General features: G+C 48.2%; 1 protein-coding gene across 1 annotated transcript in view; it reads left to right on the forward strand.

Moving 5' to 3' along the window:
* The window catches only part of LOC119443797 (uncharacterized), a 454,815-nt gene that overhangs the window by 288,930 nt on the left and 144,032 nt on the right, over nucleotides 1-21,853 (forward strand). Inside the window, exon 11 of the mRNA XM_037708465.2 lies at nucleotides 19,530-19,764. Within this exon, the coding sequence (XP_037564393.2) occupies nucleotides 19,530-19,764 (235 nt within the window). The remainder of the gene's footprint in view (nucleotides 1-19,529; nucleotides 19,765-21,853) is intronic.

Raw genomic sequence — 21,853 nt, forward strand, 5'->3', positions numbered from 1 at the left:
TCCAAGCTAATTCTGTCATGGATTGCCTAATGGATGGTCAAAACGCCTAATTGAATATTTAACAGAATTACGCGAATTAACTTTTTAATAAATTATTTTGCGGCACATCTTTCAATCTACGAATTATAGCCGCTGCACGAGTTCGCAAGGCGTATCCACTTGGAACGAATTCTCAGGACTGAACCAGTTTCGAGATATTAATTTTGAAAGTGTCCGAGGAAATGCATGGGCGTTCCAGTTAACTTTTTGAAGAAAACGCTGTTTTATGCATTGAAGCACAAAAGTAACTGGCCTTAGCGCTAAAATAATGCCATAGTATCGACACTGGTAATAGTGCGATCGCAAAAGCGGTAACATGAAAATCGTTTGAGGAGTGGTTCTTTGTATAATTTATTTTTCCTGATGCGGAAACAATGTTCGATTTTGCGGGAAAAAAATTGCGTAGCTTGCACTGGCGGCGCAATGCCAAAGAGACAGCGAAGATGATGGGCACCTAGCTAGTCCTGGCTTTTGGGCTAGACTAAGCCCTACCAAGTCATCCCCAGCATTTTCCGGAATTTATTTATTATTGATTGATTATCGATTAGCTATTGATTGGCTATCGATTGTCTATTGCAAGATATTGGCCACGTATTTGGAATAGGCTAAGCACTACCAAGTTATCCGAATTTATTGATTATAGATCTATTATCGATTAGCTATTGATTGGCTGTCGATTGGCTATCGTAAGGAATTGGCCACGTATTTGGGCTAGGCTAAGCACTAGCAAGTCATCCCCAGCATTTTCGGGAATTTATTCATTATTGATCAATTATCGACTAGCTATTGATTGGCTATCATTTGCCTATCGATAGGCAATTAGTCCCCATCATTCTTAGCTAGACTTATCCAGGCTCGGCTTCGCTAGTTCACAGGTGTATGTGCCATTGCGCTTGGACCCTTTCTACACTGCTGCCAGGATCGGCCCTCATTTTTGGAATCAGCGGACACATTAGGCCCGGCTGAAACAGCTCCGCTGTTAAAAATGAGAACATCTGTTTTACTATTTTCTTTGATAAGATATAGTCATGTGATAAGATATACAGTGAAGAGAGCGGTGTGGATCTGAGAACAAACGGGGATAACCGATATTCTAGTTGACATTAAGCGGAAAAAATGGAGCTGGGCCGGCTATGTAATGCGTAGGATGGATAACCGATGGACCATTAGAGCTACAGAATGGATACCAAGAGACAGGAAGCGCAGTCCAGGACGGCAGAAAACTAGGTGGGGTGATGAAGTTAGGAAATTCGCAGGTGCAAGATGGAATCAGCTAGCGCAAGACAGGGTTAATTGGAGATCGCAGGGAGAGGCCTTCGTCCTGCAGTGGACATAAATATAGGCTGATGATGATGACAGTCATCTTGAACGTGTCACTTCAGCTTGGCACAGAATGCACTGAACCATGCAATGCATAACGGTCGCGTGTGCTCGAAGGCCTACTTCGGCCCTTCAATGAGCGGGCCCGAGTCTGGCCCGGGCCCGTGGCTTCAAGCCCGAGTTCGGCCCGGGCCCGCGGCTTTAAGCCCGGGCCCGGCCCGAGCCCGCCGACAAACGCTTCGGACGGCCCGGCCTGGCCCGCGGGCCGGGCCGGGCCCGGGCTTTCGGGCCGGCCTGGGCCCGTGCAGTGCTCTAGGATGGAACGCTTCCGCTTGCACGCGCGACGACGTTCCAAGCGCGTTCCTGACGCATTTCCTATGCCGATGCCAGACAACAGACCCCGGCGTGTGTCCCCGCAACGGATCACACCGTTTTCGATGCACGCGGCAGGCCGCACCTTTTTTTTTTATCCAGCGGCCGTGCCTCAAGAAAGGGTAGCGTCTGCTTCCACACGTGTATAATGGCGCTGAACAAATTGTGGGCAGTGGTGTGACAGTAAAAGCCAAGTGCGTGTCGGAAGTGTCCAACAAGATTGTATACGGCATCGAGTTAGATGTGCACACCAAGTTCAGCAATTCAGTCACTTTTATTTTTCTTTGGTGCAGTCTCAAAGCGGTCATGTTAGCTTGCAGAGGCGGTGACGATTGCCGTTGGTTTAGTTGGCAGCTGGGCGATCACGCACGGTTGCTCTCATTTTGGCTCCCAGGGAGTGGCATCATGCAGCCCTGTTAGCACAGAAAGAACATATGCATTATGCACCAATAAGCCAATAAAATTAATTAACCACGTAAGTACTACATATGCGCATAATTTCTTATATCATGCTGTATAAATATTGAATAAAGAACCCCAGGTGGTCGAAATTATTCCGGAGCCCTCCACTACGGCGTGCCTCATAATCAGAACTGGTTTTGGCACGTAAAACCCCAGAAAGAAGAACCTTATTCCTGCCTTATTCTACATGTAGATCTTAGAATCATGGCAACTCATTGCATTAGTGAGCAAAGTATCTTTTCACTGCTCATGAGAAATCGCTCGTACAAAGTGCTCCGCGAAATGAACCCAGATCACGGTAACCAGCCATTACCTTGGGACCAGCTGCACGAGCCCTTTAATTAGTGGTACATGCCTCATCAAAGCAAATCTAGTTTCTCGTCGGGCGAGTGCCCCGCCGCAGCAAAAGTAAGCTCACACCGATGGCCGGCTACTACACGAAACGAAGATTCTTGGCAGGAAGAGTGAAGCGGGAAGAATGTGCAAGTAGGCAATCACTTTAAAGCATGCTTGCATATTGTGAACCTAGAAAGCATGGTCAAGCAACAAACATAATGCGCACGTCTCGGGCAGCTGCTTTCTGATCTGCCGCTTAGCGACGCACGCGATGACCGCAGCTTGCATTAAATACGCATTGCCACCACACAAAAGACAAGTAGCGCGCGGGCCCCTTTGTTGCCTGCACAACTAGCAATTTAAGTTGCAGCCCCGTTTGGAAAAGCATTAATTTCTCCTGAGCTAGTAGTCCTTACCGATCGCGTGTGAACGAACAGTACAATCAATTAAAGGGATACGGACACAAAAGTTGGCGGGTGGTTTTTTACGTCAGAACAATAGTTTGCTGCTCGCAAAATGTTAAAAATGCTGAAAATGACGAATACAACAAGCTGCTTTGACAAAAAGAACGAGAAACATGTTTTTGCGATTTTCTGTTGCACCTTGCCTCCATGCGGCGCCGGCAGAAGCTTAAATTTCACGTCATGACCCCCACCGGCGCGTGCGCGCGGCCAAGGTCGACCACAGCCGTCGCAGTGTTTCCGGGGGTGTCGGGCCCTTGCAGCGTTTGTTTAACATCTTTCGGCGATCTTCGCACGTGGTCCGTCCGAAACATTATCCCCGTCGGCGCAGCACGCAGGTGTTGCGTCTTGCATGTGCCTTCCCGCGGTCTTCGCTCTGTATTGACGCGTTCGTCGCGGCGGAAGGAAATGCCCAGACATTGCCGTTATACCAGCATCGTCGGTCGTGACACGCCGTCGCACACGTTTCCCAGAGACGAGAAGGTGCGTAAACTTTGGACACATGCCTGTTAGTCATCACGCACAGCCTGGAGACATCTAAAAATGACTTCATTTGCGCGGACCAATTCGTCGACGATGATTATGTGGCCAGCCCGGCTGTGCTGAAAAGCCCTGTCATGCCGCTCAAAAGGCAATGCTTGCCTGACGCTGTGCCATCGGTCTTCTCACGAAAACGCAAGGCAGAAATGATCAGCGGCGCGTTGGAAAAGAGGAGGCGAAAAGATGTCGGTACTGTTTTCGTTCACTTGCAGCCTTCTTGAGCAGTGTGAGGGCGAGATGCCCGAGGCTGGGCACGAAGGCAGTAATGTCCTTAAAGATGTTGGCAAAGCATAGTAAAACAATACAAGGCTAGCGAGCGCGACTCACGATATCAGACACACACACGGCTCTGCTTCTCCACAGAAAAAAAAAAAAAAAACAACTGGACAGAACGACAGACAGGTGCTGCCATCTGTCGGCATAAATTACTGTTCAGCCATCCACGCAGTGCGGAAAAAATTAAATTATGGGGTTTTACGTGCCAAAACCACGATCTGATTATGAGGCAGGCCGTAGTGGGGGACTCCAGAAATCTAAGTACACGGGTGTTTTCACATTTCGCCCCCATCGAAATGCGGCCGCCGTGGCACGCAGTGCTGAAGTACCCCGCAGCTGCCTCGCCTGCATGCGCGCTTGAAAAAGCAAGTTTACAGAGGAAATAAGCAATTCTTGCACAAGTGTCTGGTAAAAAGCGAAATCGTCGCGCTACGGTTCGCGAAAACATGACTGGCACTTCCACGGCCGCCTGCTATCCTTCGTCGCTTGACGCGGAAGGCTCGTAACCGTAAGCGGTAATATTTATTGCCAAGTTGGAATGGTCCTCGTCTTCGGACATGTTCTCATCGCTGGTAGAGGCACCAGAACTCGAATCCATGCTCGCGATGGCGGTGTAGGCGCGCTTCGAATGACCGCGGCCGGCCGGCTGGCTATCCGACGAGTGAGTCGTGATGTCACGCCTTCCAACTCCCGCGGGTCGGGCGGCGAGGCGCGCGCTCACAAAAACGCCAAAAATAAAGCCATCGGCTCAAAAATGAGCTAAGTGACTACTTCTTTTCGATATAATCACAGACGGAGTATTCATTTTCAGGATTTTCGTAAAATTTTCAGATTTAGTGTCCGTATCCTTTTAAATTCGTGGGTCTTACGTGGCCAAATCACGATATGAATATGAAGCACGCTGTAATGGATGGTCTGAGGAATAATTTAGACCACCGGGGGTTCTTTAACGTGCACAAAAATCAAAGTACAAGGTAACAAGTGCGTTGCATTTCACACCCATCGAAATGCGGCCGCCGTGGCCGGGAATCGAGCTCGCGTCGTCGAGCTTAGCGGCGCAACACGTATGCATTTACCGCTAAGCTAAGAAGGCGGATGTAACTTAACGATGCAACTACGCGACACGTCTAAACAAATGACCATGTGGTAAATACAGGCTTATTGCTATTGCATTTTTATCGTGCGGCCGTGATATTGCACGCGAATGCGAAAGTACGTGACTTACTTGACTCGGCGCAATGTAGTTATCCATGCTTGTCTGCCCTTTTCGCACCACCTCCCCGGAATTCTGTAGAACTTCACGGGCGGTTTTCGAGGCTGTTGTGGCAATCAACAACACAGCAGTATTGCGCGCCACATTTCCTGGTTGATGAGGTCGCGCTCGCCGTCGCGAAAACAACGCGCACGAGCGCTCAAGCCGTACAGAACATGGGCGCGCACTGGCCCAGCGACGATCTTCGACACTTCCATCTGTCCGCTCGGGGAGCATTCGGCGCTGGTGCCACAAGGGCAAACATTAGGTCTATAATGCTATGCCTGGAACGTCGCTGTTTTTCCCATAGAAAGCTCCGTGCCCCGTGTTGTGACCAGGCGCCGTGCGAGAGCGCTCGCCTCCGAACCGCCTGGTCACATGATGCCATCGGCGTAGCCAACGGCGTAGCCCGGAGCAGCCGGCCTGCGCGCTGTCCGCCGGCGGAGAGCAGGAGCTGCCGCTGGCGTACATTTAAGCGCCGCCGACGACGCGCTGAAACCTACCTGCAGTTCTGCAGCAAACTGACCAGCAACAAAAAGCCCCGTAAGGTGACTCGCATCCTCACACAACAGCGATAAAGAAACCACTTCAGTGTCGTCGTCTACATATAGCAGCGGTGCCAACGCGTGGTCAGCAAGGTGTCGTCTGCTCGCGACAAGCCAGCCGCTCGGCTCCCGGCATGGCTACCGGCGGCCGCGCGCCGGTATGTTTACAAGGATCGCCCGTCAGAGGCGCTAGCCTCCGTACCGATGGGGGAAGGAGAAATCCGAAGGTAGGGCAGCCAGTTCGCGGCTCACGTTCCATGCATAGTCTGTATAGGAGGCGTTGCCCGCACATACGACCGCCATCACTACAGTGAACTAGAAGTATTTTCTAGTGCACTGTAGCCATCACAGAACACGGAGGAAAAACAACAGCGCCACTTGCATACTTGTGAGACTTTGTGGCCTCTGTGATGCGAAAAATAATTAACCGGCACACTCACATAATAAAATATTGTGCCGGGCTGCACCCAGCTACGTATAGATGTTGCGAGACAAAGTAATCATAGAACAATCTATATTTTACACTATAGTTTAGCGTAGAAAGAAATTCTATCACGTATTTTTATCTTTGAATTGCTTCCGCTGTCTGCCACCAGCAAAAGCATGGCCTTCGAGATTGGCTTACGTTATCCTTATCAAGCCGTCGCTGTGGCGTGCTTTGAACGGTTTGGGCGGTCTCTAAGCTGTCTCGAAGCCAATCCATGACGTTTCGCGATGCTGCTTACTTTTCCTACGCCGTCACTTAGCTTGAAAAAAACTTTCTGATGTCGTCAACATGAATTGCATCCTCGGGAATTGTTGACACGATATCGGAGGTAGAGATGTGCAGTGTGCGATGTTTCCGTGCGCGCTGTGACTGCTTCAGTCGGACAGGATCAAATCCACGAGGGTTGATATCTCGTGTGGTGCAGGTTATACCCGTATCGTCCGCATCTCCTTTCGTGTCGTTGTGTTGAATGTGCGCGGGTTCTGCTCCTGTCGTCCGTGCCTTCTGTGTTTATCGTGCGGTGTTTATCCTCCTAAAAAAACAAACAAAAAACGTGTCTCTGGAGCGTGCATATGTCCTATGTGCTGTGTGGAACAAATGTGCGCTGGTGTACGGTGTGTTTGCAGCCGTATTGGTGTCTTATAGTCATATATAGTCAAGCTAATTTTGGCTTTCATCTCTAACTACCTACATCTGCTATCTGAAATGCTGCCTGTGTACAATAACGATGCACCAGCCAAGTGGGAAAGCGCGATGACGTCACTGCACTGGATGAGCCAGCTGGTTATGTTCAGATGCGCACACTCATTTGGATCAAATTTGGCAAATTCGATTCCGAATGTTTCGCATTTTCCCTTTACTTTTTATAAAAGGCAAAAACATCCTTCCAGCACATTTGTTTTTTACACACGATAAATCTAAACTGAGACAAGGTGCAAAAATCTCGCTATTGAGTCGCAAAACGATTGACCTTTTCGCGGCGTCCGTGGGCGCTGCCATGTTTGATCACGTGGTGACGCGTCCACTGTTTGCCTCCGCTGCCTCGGTTGCCTCCATGTTTAGAATGGTTGTGTATGACGTCGCTGCGGCTGAGCAAACCTCTGTTTCGGGAGATAATGTCACGTAGTAGTGACGTTGAAGAAAGTCACAAAGCTGTGAATGAAGAAACGGACTTTTTTTACAGGGCGAACCTGTGCCCACAAAAGCAAGTTGCACTCGAAGCACAACGATAGCGGCGAAGACAGTCGGCGATCGTCGAAATCTGATCAGTGGCGAAACGCGTCGGCTTTTATACACGAGTCATCGAAGGTTCCAGAGTAATCCCTGGTGCCCGCGTGTCTTCCAGAAAGTACTAGACAATTCATGTCGCTCATATAATCGGATAACGTATGCGTAGGTGACAACAGACAACGGATAGAAGCATAAATAACGTTCGAGAAGCTTCCGATACATGCAGGCGCGTCCTGCGCCGAGCGATTACGTTTAACATTTGTTTGCCGGTGAAAAGCTGCCACCGATGAAAGATAAACAAGTACACGTCTCAATATCGTAGACGGTTCCTAGGTCGGCGACACGAAGCTTTGGCGACAGCTTCAGGAACATCCAAACGCGCTTTCGCAGCTGATTAGGCTATGTCCAAACGGCGCGAGCAGAGTATATGCTGCTTGCTCTCAAGCGGGGCTAAATATGTATTTCAAGCAATCCAAACTTACCGCTCACGAACTGAATTGGGATTAGCGTGTTGTGCTCTTCGTGCTTTATTTGGAAAATATTTTGAAGCAGCTACTTGTCACGTTTGTGGCTCAGTAAAATTCCTCGGTGTGGTCACTATCTGATTATTTTCTACCTAATTGCTCGCGGGTGTGTTCAGTTACATTAGATTTGATGTTGTAGCGAACAAGGCTTGAAACGTAGCTTTTCTGTACATTGTAATACTTTGTAGCAAAGGCGTATTATCGCTATTAACTCGCTTACTTTAGTGGATCTTAACAAAACCTTCATCTTCGACTGTTCGTGCGCTATCGGTGTAGTGCTGTCATTTATTTTGGGCATATAGTGCGCGTATATTCAAGAGTGCGCCCATTCACTTATTCTTGTTACCTTCGCGAAAGAGTTGGCACAAGTTTCCGCTCCTATTACCGTAGATGTGTGTAGATACTCTGCGCGCAACAATTTGACAGGAAGTGGCGCTACTCCCTTTATAATTGTTTAACGAGCGGTACTCTCTTACCGACGTGCGGGGGCTGAAGCCCTTTCTTTCAGGGTAAGCGATACAACGCTGGCGAGTGAGCAAATTTCTGTAACGTCGAGGGAATCCGTACATGTCGAAGTGCCTGAAGCACGTACGAACAGTTGCAGCAGCGGTCCGCGATTCATTCCATAACTTAACATGCCAGTCACTATTTTTGCAGCTATCTGCGGCACACGTCTTCAATCCACATGATTAAATGCAGCATGACTGGAGCACAGTGCGTTAGCAAAAACTCAGTTGCATTTCCGAGAGCTGATCGCACAGGAGCAAGGTAGAAGCGGTAATGGTTTCATATTCTTGTGCGGTCACTGAGGCGACGTACGGCGCGCCGCCGAAAGTGCCATCTCGGTTCTGTAGAACAACCTGCCGCGCGGATAGTGTCAATAAAAGTGCGCGGTATTGAGAACCCGTTTCTTTTCTAAACGTTTACCCTTTTACTCCACATTTATACCACATTTGACAAGTTAAGGCAAACTGAATTCTATTACTCCTAGCCCGGCGCGGAAAAACACAGCGAATGTTCGTTTTTAGCAGACCTGACGGAAACTGGGGGTTTTAAGACTAATTTTGGTGGCAATTTAAGTAAAAATATGCAATTCAAGGCATTTTACTTGTTTTTATGTAACGCATCTAACAATACGGCTTCATTGAACAGGGCTGCAATATTCAGAAGCATAGCCTTTAGTGCTCCTGAGTAGCCTTGGTTGGAGCCACGGAATTCATTCAGTGCGCAATATACCTTATAAACACTGTAGCTGGTAAACTTAAAAACTTTCTCTTACGGATCATGAAGAAGGTTGAAGTAGAAGCCTTCAGAGAACGTAAAAAAGGATAGAAAAGTGTGAGGCGGGTGAAAAGAATTCATACAGCCCACATGTGGAAGAACGTAAAATCTGACCGAGGATATTTCTTGTACCTAGCGCGGTGCGCAAACACAGAATGGAAGAAGCTGTGAATCTGCAGTTGGCAAAACTCGCTTCCCAACTGATATTACTGGTTGTGGATGACGCAAATAAACCATTTCAGAAATCCTAAACCTGACGCTATGGTTCTTGCTCTTTCGTCTTACTTGCTCATACCCTCCCTTTTAACCAGTGTTGTGAATGATAAATTAGTCAACCTATAATAATTACCCTCATGATAGCTTCTAATAACCCTGTATTACGATAATGCTCGGTCTTCATTTGCATCATAGCAATCACCTCCAGGCCACCGGGAAGTTCGTTGCTCTATAAAAAAGTCACAGGCCTGCGCAACACACGCAACACAGTCACAGCGCGAGCTGGTGGAGCTGCTCAAGAGTAGCTCCAATTTCGGCACCACGCACACCATGGTCTTCACGGCAAAGTTACTTCGCCTCGTTTTGACGAGAACCATCTGAACTGTCTGCCCGGCGTCGACGGCGAGCTGCGGCTTGTAATGCTCTCTGCACAGCAGTCTGCTAAGCCCGAGGATGCCTGTTGCAGCCGCGCACGTAGCTCTACGATTCACTTCTTCAGCAGCGGTTCGTACTTTGCGAGGAGGCTCCATAACGTGTACCGAAGAGATATACAGAATACGTGGCGCACATCTCACATCGGGGTCGCGTTGATTGCGCGCCTCGTCTGATTGCGCGCCTCGTCGTCTGTGCCTGCGTACGCTGCGCTTGCAGGCGCCTTAGTTTGATGGCGCCACCATATTGGCGGAGGTTTGGGTCGTCTGCGCCAGCGCGCCTGCCTAATATAGACTGACCTAGAATAATAGGGGAGTGTCCAAAGCGCCAGCTTCTGCGAGGGCCTTTTTCTGGGAACTCCCGCGCCGCGCCGCTGCTGCTCCGGACCCGTGGGCTTTTCGCGCTCGCGAGGCGCGCGGAAAGCGAGGGTCGTCTGCTACGTGCTGTAGTTTTTTGCGTTCAGTTTCCACGAAAAACACTTAAGGCCCGTTTATACTCCGACATTTTCGGCGCGCGGGCCAGCGTCGTTTGTGGCCGGTCACGCTACGCCGGTTACGCTGCGCCAGCCGAAACGCTATCTCCTCTATTGACCCTTTTCGCGGAGCAGTTTGCTCTAGAGGAATGAGATGGCGCTTTCTGCCGCGTGCCATACGTTGCCTCAGCGAATGCGCACGAATACGAAACCATTACTGCTGCCCTGCTACTTTGCGATCAGCTGTAGAAAATGCAACTGGGTGTGCGCTAATGCACTGTGCCTAATTCATACTGCAAAACGTGTAACGATGAAGGGAAGACGTGTGCTGTAGTTCGCTGCAAAAATAGTGATTCACATAGTAATGAATGGAATCAACCTGTGTCACCACTGCTACATAAGGACTGCCTGTGTTGCCGCCCTTCGCGATGCACGGTTTTCTTCAAGGATAAAAAAAAATATTTCATCCGCCTGAGCTGTATAGCGAACCTCCAAAGAAAGCACTTCAACTCCGGAACGTCGGCACTTGAGATTGAGTACCGCTCGTTACAAAATGTAGTGCCACTGACTGCAATAGTGAGTTTCCCACACGTTATCTACACACATCCACCCTTACTCGCACGAAAACTTACGCCCACCATATCGCCAACGCATGAGGGAATAGGCGCACACTTGAATCAATGTGCCGAAGCATGAGTGACGGCGACTACACCGACAAAACACGAAGGTTGGAAGCTTAATGTTTCGTGATGGTCCACAGAGTAAGCGAGGGACTAGCGATAATACGTCTTTGGTACGAGCTACCGCAAAGTACAGAACATTTACATTCCAAGCCTTTGTGCGCAGCAAGAACAAATTTATCGCAGCAGAGCACACCCGCGAGTGATTACGCTGAAAATAAACAATCAGATAGTGGCCGCACCGATTGAGGAACTTTACCGAGTCATAAATATGATATGCCGCTGGTTCAAAATGTTTGCGAAATAAAGAACGCAGAGCACACTGATCCCGATTTAATTCATAAGCGGAAAGTTTGGACAGCTTGGAATACATTTCTAGCCTCGTTTTTAGTACAAGCACCGTATACGCTGCTCGCGCCGTTTGGACAAGGCGTAATGGGCTCTAAAAGCACTTACATGTCCTCTAAAGCTGTGACCAAAGCTTCGTGTCGTCTACACAGTCACCGTCTACGATATGCGTCGAAACGGAGGTTTGCTGCGCCGCACCGGCGTCACGCGCTTGCATTGTAAACGCGGAGGCAACGGAGGCGGCTGAGGCAAGCAATGGACGCGTCACCAAGTGATAAAACATGGCAGCGCCCACGGGAGCGCCGCGAAAATTGTCAATACACCGACGCGCGCGCCGTTGGCTGTTATCTTCGGAGCATGCGCAGAACGATCCCAAGCCCGCGCGCGCTTTGAACGGCTGTTTGCGACCGTCGGCGAAGCAAGGGCGAAGCGGCATGGGCGCCTTTATTTCGTCGCGCGAAATGCATTGTGGGTAGGCGCAGTCGACGCGACCAACGCGCGAATGGGTCAGGAGCCATTCGGCGTCGGGCACGTCGGGGCGCGCCGAAGCCGCCGGTTACGTTGGAGGGGGTGACGGAGCGTGCGCTCACGTTATGTCGGACTATAAACGGCCTTTTAAAGTCTATGTAACTTCAACAGTGTGGTGCTGCATGGAGCTTACCCACCTTTGAGCCTTGTCTTTGTGCTTGGGCAGCAAGAGAATGCAAAAACTAACGTGTCAAATTCATCAACGCGTCCTAGCTCCGGTGTTCAGGAACGGTAATGCGCTAAATGACCCGTGCAAGGAAAGAACGTAAAAAAACTGTATTCGCATGGGTACGTGGGCAATAGCACCATGCTTGCAAGAATAACAGTAACGATAAAAGCAAATTACTCGCGCCGTCAAGTGAAATACTTACGTCTGTGCAGTGACCGCTTCGCTCACCACTACGCGCTTTTCACTCACGGACAGTAGTGGTTTACAGCCATATGCATATGCATTTATTCGAAAAATCTTTAGCCTCAGCAATACTTTATTATAAACAGAGCACAATGAGAAGGTGTAGAGAGAGACGGCCCTAGCGCCGCAATATTGTTGACTTATTTCGCTTCAGAGATAGCGTACACGAACAATTCCTTGCTGTACGCTCTCCCTTCAATAAAAACTTCGCTCACGATGTACCTTAACGTTCCCCGTGAGCGAAGCTTGTTTCAAATTCTGAAATTCGTACAGACATAGGTAAGCGAATAGGTAAACAAATATATCTTTTTCTACACTGAAATCAATAGATAGCAACTACTGGCCTAGAAATTTTGTCATTGTTATGTGAAAGCTATTGCTACAATAGCCTTGTTTTAATAATCCGTGAATACTCTCTGATATTACCAACATGCAACTTCTCATGATATCAGTTTGCTTAACGTGCGATTTTTTTACGTATACTTACAAGCATTCATGGCGCGTGGCGATGTTTGTGCTTTCATTACATTGAGTGGAAAATCGTCTTGAGAATTACTGTCTTTGATGCACTACAAATATCGCTATTGATTCTACATATCAATAAAATAGTTACCTTCAATAACAGTAAATCATGAAAAGTTTATGTTCTTGTGATTAGTTGCCTCTTTCATTGCGTAACTACAAGTACGTAATTATTGATCAGTAAGTACATTTTCTGTGTACGAACCAGCGAGTATACGCAACACATATTCCGTAAGTTACTTTCATCTTAAAATTCGCTTAGTGTTTGCGCTCTTGCAACACAAGAAGGCGAAAGACGAGTTGCACATGCGTAATGCATCACGTTCGTTTTCTGACGTTCGCTCGTAATTATGAAATGAAACATACGTGCACAATGTTGCACTGTTAGCGTTTCATTTATTTTGGTATGTCATGTTTTTTGCCGAATATATTTCTCGCGTACTCTTTACCTACATACCGTGGTAGCTTAGTGGCTTTGGTAGGTTGGACTGCTAAACTCGAGGACGCGGATTCGATTCTCAGCCACGGCGGCTTGCATTTCAATGGAGGCGAAATGCATAAAATACCCGCGCACATTGATTTAGGTGCAGGCGGTCGAAATTACCAGAGCCCTCCACTACGGTGTCTCTCAAAGCCATATTGTGATTTCTCGATGTAGAACCCCAGAAATTATTAATACTACTATTATTACGCTTTAACTGTGCTCTCAGTTCATCATATATGGGTGAGTGCGACTCGTTGTGATCGAAATTGGCATTGAACACGTTCTTATCGTCACACCCACAATTTCTGGCCGAATAATGCGGGCTTGAACCACACGTAATTGTTATGGTTAATCGTGACGTGAATGCAAGTATGTCAAGTTACTAATGCCATGACCCATCCGTCATCTTAGTGGCAAATTTGTGCCTTTCCACGCTATACTTTGGTATACATTATATACCAAGTGAACGAGACGCGAGAGTTACGCAGTTTGTATTTATTTTTGCTACCGCAGCCCCGCCGACAGACACATTCCGCTTCCCAAGAGCAAGTTAAGGAGTTGGCCTTAATAAAAAAACAGCAGAGAGGCGGGACGCAGACATGTAAAACAAATCGAATCCATGAAATAAAAGAATGGAAACGATAGGGCGTAAAAGCATTAGCATGAGCTAGCCATAACTGCTACGTTCTCCCGGTTATTATCACGATCTCCTGCTTATTTTCTTCTGCAGCACTTTCACGTTGCTCATTCCACGCATAATTTATGAAGTAAGCGCACGAAAAGCGTTACTCAAACAGCCGCGCAAACGGGGACCAAGCGAGCTAGAAGGATATACTAAAAAATACCAGCATTCACAACCGGCAAACGCGTTCTCTGTGCGGTGAGTCACTGCGGTATTACCTTGCGGTGACGTAGTACATAATATATCCCAAATTATCGCGATGTTGGCTAATAGTAAGCAATAAATCGGGCTCATAGCAGACGCCCGCCGCCTTGGCGCGACGTCCGCAGCGGAGAAAGCCCACGTGCCCGGTACAGCAGCGCCGCGGAGCGGCAGTTCCCAAGAAAAGGTCCTCGCTCCTCCCATGCATTCGCGCGGCGCTTTGGACACTCCCCAGTATTCTAGCTGACTCTAGCCTAGGGCGCATTTATAGGGCATTTTCCCGCTGCCTTGTTTACCTTGTGTGCAATTTACGCCAGCAATACTGACTAGCAGACGAAGGATGACGAGACCGTGCTTGCCATCGCAAAACGGAGCTATCAATAGTACGTGCTCAATAGTAGCGTGGGCACTGCAGCTCAACAGCACGCGATGTTCGGACTGCCCGCTGGTATGCAATCGGTAGAGCGGTGGCGGCCTTGTCTCGTCTGTTTCAAAGGAAGCCGGACGGAGCAATCGCGTACGCACCTACCTAAGCCAAAGCGCATTGAGATGGTAAATTAGGATGTTTTGAATGCAATACCGCATCACAGAAACCGTAGCACCCATGTAGGATGTTTGTGACCGGTGACGTGGGCAGCAATGACGAGAGTTTCGCCGAGTTCTCCACGAACTAGACAAAGCAAGCGCACTCAAAGAAGCATGTCGCAGTTTCTACCGAAAGACGAAGCAGCGATTGCGATAGCAAATTAGTAGACAGCTATACGAAGTAATGATAGTAGTTTTATCGGCCATACAGACTTATATAGGCTTATAAACCAAAATAACCATGGTTTCGCGCGCGCGCAAGCAAACATGAACACTTCTCACTCGATGATCGCGGAAATTCGCGTTCAGAACGCTGGAGTGAGGAAGCGCGGCGGCAACAGTGAGCGAATTTACCTTCGTGCTTGCGCTGGTATCAAGTCAAACTAAGCCGCGAAAACACAGCGCACGGCGGACTCTCACCGTCGCAGATGACGTTCAAGACAGGCGGCCGCCGGTAAAAAGCTTTAGGAAGACACTAAAGCTGCGTACGACCAATCTTGTCTGCGTGACCGTGGCCCACACACCAGCAAACGTCTCGTTGCTAGTGCTGTAAATAAATTTCAATCACTAGACGACTGCTCTAGAATATGAAGTCGTTTTCAAATAAATTACGTTTCAAATATGCAGTTTCACCTGAAAGGCGAAGCATCAATTGCGATAGCAAATTTGTAGAGAGCTATACGGAGTAATGATAGTAGCTTTATCAGCTGTATAAACTTCGACATGCAGCAGCACCGGCAACACGCAGAACTGTTGTCGACGCCGTCGGCGTTTTGCCCGCGTTCGCACAAAATGCGTGCGGCGTTGCTGACTGTTGCCGGAGCCTCTGATGTAAATAGGCACTTGGTGCCGCAGCTAAACGTCGCCTCCCTTCCCTCCCCCTGCCCCCCCCCCCCCCAAGGCCTTTCGCGCGTCGGAAGAAGGCGCGTTTGCTCTACATATATGGTGATTGTAAAGGAGGAAAGAGACGCCTACTTCTGCAGCCCTTCAGGGAGCACGGCGCAGAACGCGCGTTTGTTCGCCGTGCGTTCACTCCCCGTGAAAGCGCGCGTCCCTTGCGCCCTTTCACTCGCACATACAGCCTTCGGCGCGCGGCGACGATTTCATCTCCATTGACGTCATACGGAACCTCACGGCGACGGCGACGAAGACGGCGACGCCGACGGCAGAAATCTGCTTTGGAGTGTCCATATAATTGCTATCGCAATAATATAAACGATACTCTGATTTAAAATTTGAGAAGTTGCAATATAATTTGTGCAAGTAACTCATTTTAATGCGATGAGCATTGTTTGCATTCTTCACCTACTTCTGCATCGAAGTCTGTCTGTCTGTCTGTCTGTCTGTCTGTCTGTCTGTCTGTCTGTCTGTCTGTCTGTCTGTCTGTCTGTCTGTCTGTCTGTCTGTCTGTCTGTCTGGATTCTGTAAGTTTTTACGCTGTTTACCTTCCGCATTGGGCGCGTTAAGTTAGCGCGCTCAGAAATCCAAAGGAGCACGCTCGAGTGCGCTCGAGTGCGACGGCTTCGGAGCTTAACGGCGATTTTCGCCGACTGCTTTCGGGTAAAGTCCCTATATAAGAAAAGTACCGCCATCTACTCTTTCCTCCGCCGCCTCCTCTCCTAAAGCGCTTGCTTTTTTCATTACTTTTTGCTTGTGAAAGGCAGTTCGACCGTGGCGCACCAAGAAAGTCCACGTTGAAGCTTTCAGGCAGGGCACGCGCCGCCGCCGTCGGTGACTGCGGCTGCGCAGAGGACTTTCAACATGGCTCTGAGGTGGAAAAAAAGAAAATATAAAGAAGTGAAAAGCGCGCGCTATCATCGTCCAATCGGAGATACAGGAGAGAGAGAAGCGGCGTTTATCAAAGGATGGCGGTACTTTTCTCATATAGGGACTTTACTTTCGGGCGCACGAACGCGCCGTCTGGCGAATGTTATGTTGCTTCCGCGACCGCTATCGCATTGCGCGCGCTTTTTGAAGACGGCGCCCCCGATAAACACCCTTCTGCAGTTCTTGATAGACGATGAGAGCTAAAAGAACTTGACGTGCGGCGACGGACGCAGCAGCAGCGGATTATGCATGCGATGGAAGCCGTTCGTGCTGTTCTCAGAGGTACCCTATCAGAGGATTTATGTCGGTTCCGCGGTATGCTAACTGATCACTCATTACCGATCGCAAGAAAGCAGAAAGCCTCATGATCCGAGGCATCCAGGATTATGTGATCAACCTTGTGCCCAGATACATGGACACACAATTCAAAGAGCAGTGCCCCAACATCTTCCATGATAACATGAGGACCTGAAGAAGTCATACACATGAACGTAGCGACGGGAAGGCGCCAAACTGCGACTGTTCGCTTACGTACCTGAGCGTCTGGCAAGTAATGATCGGGCCGTCATTTTCGGTTCGTGATAAGCTCAAACCGCACCAACACGCGAAGTTCCCGATCATGTCTTAGAGCAGACGCCCGGCTGCGCAGCGGCGGCAGGAACGAGTGGGCAAGGAGCACGGACTGGCATAAGTGGAAAGAGTCGGAAACACGTCATTTTTCCGGAAGCCGTAGCAGGCGCGCGCTCTAGCGCACCGTTTCCAGGGTGGAGCGCGTGGAGCGCGCTCCATAATCACGCACCGGAAGTCGCTTTTTAGCCCTTAAGTTTAAAAGAGCGTGCTCGAGCGCCTTAACTTAACGCGCCTACTGTGTGTGCTAGAGCACGTACACCTTCTCAGTCACATTAGTGTAGCTGACATATTGTTTTATTGCGAAAGCAATTATCATCATCATCATCAGCCTATATTTTATGCACACAGCAGGACGAAGGCCTCTCCCTGCGATCTCCAATTACCCCTGTGTTGCGCTAGCGTATTCCAACTTGCGCCTGCGAATTTCCTAACCTCATCATCCCACCTGGTTTTCTGCCGTCCTCGACTGCGCTTCCTTTCTCTTGGTATCCATTCTGTAACCCTAATGGTCCAACGGTTATCCATCCTACACATTACATGGCCTGCCCAGCTCCATTTCTTCCGCTAAATGTCAACTAGAATATCGTCTATCCCCGTTTGTTCTCTGATCCATACCGCTCTCTTCCTGTCTCTTAACCTTACTCCCAAGATTTTTCGTTCCATCGCTCTTTGTGCGGTCCTTAACTTGTTCTCGAGCTTCTATGTTAACCTCATTTCATCAGTTACAAGTTTCTGCCCCATATGTTAGCACCGGTAGCATGCAATGATTGAACACTTTTCTTTTCAACGACAGTGGTAAGCTCCCAGTCAGGATTTGGCAATGTCTGCCGTATGCACTCCAACCCAATTTTATTCTTCTGTAAATTTCTTTCTCATGATCAGGGTCCCTCATGATCTCATGATCTCATGATCAGGGAAAGCAATTATATGGACACTCAAGTTCTATATCTGGCGTCGCCGTCGTCGTGAGGTTCCGTGTAAACTCCAAAGGCGATAACATCGTCGCCATGAGCCGTATGCGAGTGAAAGCGGGCGAGGGTCAGCCGACGATGGCGGCTAAATCTCGCGCGCGCATGGCAGGAAAGCGGGGAGGAAGTTCGCCGTGTACCGTCGCCCGCAAATCTACGGAGAGGGGAAGGAGGGGAAGGCGTGTTCTCCGTCGGCGGCTGCGTAGGGGGTGGCCGCGCGCAACCGTGCGGGCCGCCTTATCTTGAAAGTCATCTGCGACGGTGACAGAGTCCGCCGTGCGCTGTGTTTTCGCGGTTCGCGTTGACACTAAAGGCAGGAGGTAGGTCAATTCTCTCGCTCCAGCTGCCGCGCTTACTCACTTCCCCGTTTTGAGAGCTATCATCGCGTTAGATGTGTTCATGTTTGCTTGTGCGTGCGTGATACCATGCTTGTTATTTTACCCTATGTTTACAAGTCTATACGGCCGATAGAACTTCTATACTTATAAAAGTACTGAGACTTGGGCGAGTTGGTAGTTATTCATTATGAAACTTCAGCGCACAAGAAACCAGGACACTAGGTGTGTTACCTTTGGCTTGTGTCCTCGTTTCTTGTATGTGCGCTGGTTTCATAATGAATACTATACTTCGTATACTTACGATATCTTACGTACCGATATATGTTTTCTTACGTATCTATATACGTAAGAATAGTTCGTATTCTTACGTATTCCTATTATAATTCGTGGTCTACTAATTTGCTACCACAATCGATGCTTCGAAATTCGGGCGAAGCTGCGACATTTTACTAACACAACTGACGCGATAACGCTGCCGGCAACACGTGCGGAAGCCATCGGCGATACTGCAATCCACCAATGTATTGCTATATTCATTTACACAATTGGCCCGGAAAGCTGCGGGAACTACGCATGTCGTGCTCTAATAGATATTTAATACCGCACGTCACCCAGTGCCGTTGTTTCTTGATCTGTGACGCTTTGCACGAAATGAATTTTTCATATATTGGCAACAGCGAGTGGTTGGCGCCAGTTGTCATTTGTGCACCTTTTCTCAATTACTATAATGCGTACTACGTTGGTCGCGAGCGTTGGAACTTTTCCCTCTACTCGTTCGATAAATAAGCTCGGATCTCGCACACACTGCGCTTAATAAATACGCAGTATTTGGTGGCATAAAAGTACGAGCTGCACTTCTAATTTATTCACATCTTCGTGTGTGACACTATTTTTCGCCGTGGATGCGAACTGCCTGCTATGTCTCTGCTATGCCTGCTACGTCTCTGTCAACGGCTAAACAGATAGCCGCGCTGTTTGTTTCAACTGCTCGTAATCATCTGTTCTGCTCCGTACGTTGTAGGAGATTACCGAGTTATCTCTGTTATTATAAAGGCTGTTCTTTATTGTTTTTGTTTCAGGGGAAGTTTATATATGAACTGGGCTTTAGCAAAATATATGATCCTGTTTGCGCCGTTTCTACCATCTGACGACCCTACGTTGCTTCCTTTCTATAACTTGGTGGCCATGTACCACAGGAGGGCAGAGATGCCGCACAAAGACATTCTCTGCATGCATTTCCTTGAGCACTATTACAGGGACACGCTACTAGACCTTTTCAGCAAAACCAAGCACTTAAAGGATGTGACCGAAACGGTAAGGGTTTCTTGTAACTTTTTTGTGTGCGTGAATATGATTGATCACGTCACATGCTTGGCACCGCAGCTTTTATGCTTACATTTGTGATGAAATAATGATTCCAGAGGCTGCTCAGATTGTGGAAACATAATCTTACCACACAGAAGGCAGTATAAAAAAGTTATCGTAGCTTGCACTGGAGGTGCAATGCTAAAGCAGCGCCTCCTCTATTTCTTCAATGCTAGCTAGATGCGGTCGATCCAACGGTTCACCACCCTCCCCGATTACCCTTTCCTACTCTCTGCCGACAGCGCCTGCTTTACGGTCGTGGGGGATAGTACCCTCTGGGTGGCGCCTCACGACGGAAGTCGGAGGAAAATCCTGACAAGCGCAGTAACTGCAGGCACGAGGGACTCTTCTTGTAAAAATGAAGTAGAATTGACCGTTTAATTTGCAGGTGGCTATATGTACTTATATATATTTCTTGTAAAAATGTATTTCTTGTATATATATATATATATATATATGTATGTATATATAGCCACCTGCAGATTAAACGGTCACTTCTACTTCATTTTTACAAGAAGAGTCCCTCGTGCCTGCAGTTACTGCGCTTGTCAGGATTTTCCTCCGACTTCTGTCGTGAGGCGCCACCCAGAGGGTACTCTCCCCCACGACCGTAAAGCAGGCGCTGTCGGTCGGCGAATATATATATATTCGCCTTCTCAGAATGCAGAAGCCAGCCTGACATCTGTTTTTGAAATATGATTAGCATGCAGTAACGAAGCGATGACAAAAGCCTTGTTGCTGATGAATATCATTTGCGCTTGCTTCCACCCTTCTGAGCTCTAGGAGTCATGGCGTCTTAACCGTGATTCAAACAATAATGGTAGCGCGCCTTCGGCATACTCTGGGAGGGTAGAGTGCCGCTTGCAAGTGAGTTGATTAAACTTTCTCACGATGTGTCGGCGTTCTGGTGCACTCTTACGGCTGCCAGTCGTAAGAAGCGAGGAAGGCACTCTTAGACGGAGATAGAGAGGCCGTGATCTCCCTCCACTACTGCCGTGAAAACGGGGGAGGAAGCGTGGCATCAAGGAGCAGAGTTTGTTGGTGAAACATTTGCGCAGAAGTTGGTTTGGCGGCGCCACAGGCACGGCAGTTCACGGCCTGCGCGAGGACACTGGCGGGAAATCTGTGTTTGTGAGCTTTGAGTGCCCAGTTTTGAGCATTTGAGCAAAAAATTTGTTCGGGCATGAAGCCATCCTTGTGTCAAATAAGAAATACAGACCAGGCATATTACACTATTATGACTAATTTTACTGAATGATCTCAATTAAAATCACTGGGGCTTAGGAAGTGGTCGTAGCTGAAACGTTCATCGTATTGAGAAGTGTGTTAAGGGTCATGTTACTGTTGCAACTGAGGCGGAACGAACGACTGTCGTAACCAAATCGAGGCACGCACTTACATGAAGCTGTTTTGGCCGAAGTTCGCGAAAAAAAATTATTCCGGCCAAGCCTCACACTGGATATATCAGGGGAGACGACTCCCAATGGTAAAAAATACTTATGAACAACCATTTTCTGTAAAAACAGTTCAACGGCATTACGCAAGCATCCTTGCTTCACGACACTTAATGGTATACCTTCTCAAAAGGGTCATTCCATGCCATCGTTGACTTTCTTGAAAAAAAAATTGCGCTAGACGGCTATTGCGTGAATAAGGTTTTACCAAAGAATTTTCGCAGACAAAAATTTTACATCACGTCTCCACGATTCCACGAAGAATCAAAAGTTGTTTGGAGGTAATTGTTTATCCATGTCTGCGGGTAGGTGCAACAAGAAATTTTATTTTAGAGCATTTTATTGGCATCCTTCTCTCATATGTAGTTGTAATTGAATGCGTTTTAGAATGTTTCGCCTTTACTTGACTCAATAGAAGAGCAAGACATGTCGCGTTTTCGGGAATATTGTTTGCATAAACTGCGTTAACGTTTCAGCTACAATAGTTTATCTCCCTTTTTGCCTGCTACTGTAGTGTAAACTAATATTCATTTGAAATTATTCAAGAATGTACGTTTTTAGAAAAATACGTCTAAAGTCGGGCA

The sequence above is a fragment of the Dermacentor silvarum genome, chromosome 3 (genome assembly GCF_013339745.2).
Source record: "Dermacentor silvarum isolate Dsil-2018 chromosome 3, BIME_Dsil_1.4, whole genome shotgun sequence".
NCBI classification, from domain to species: Eukaryota; Metazoa; Arthropoda; class Arachnida; order Ixodida; family Ixodidae; genus Dermacentor; species Dermacentor silvarum.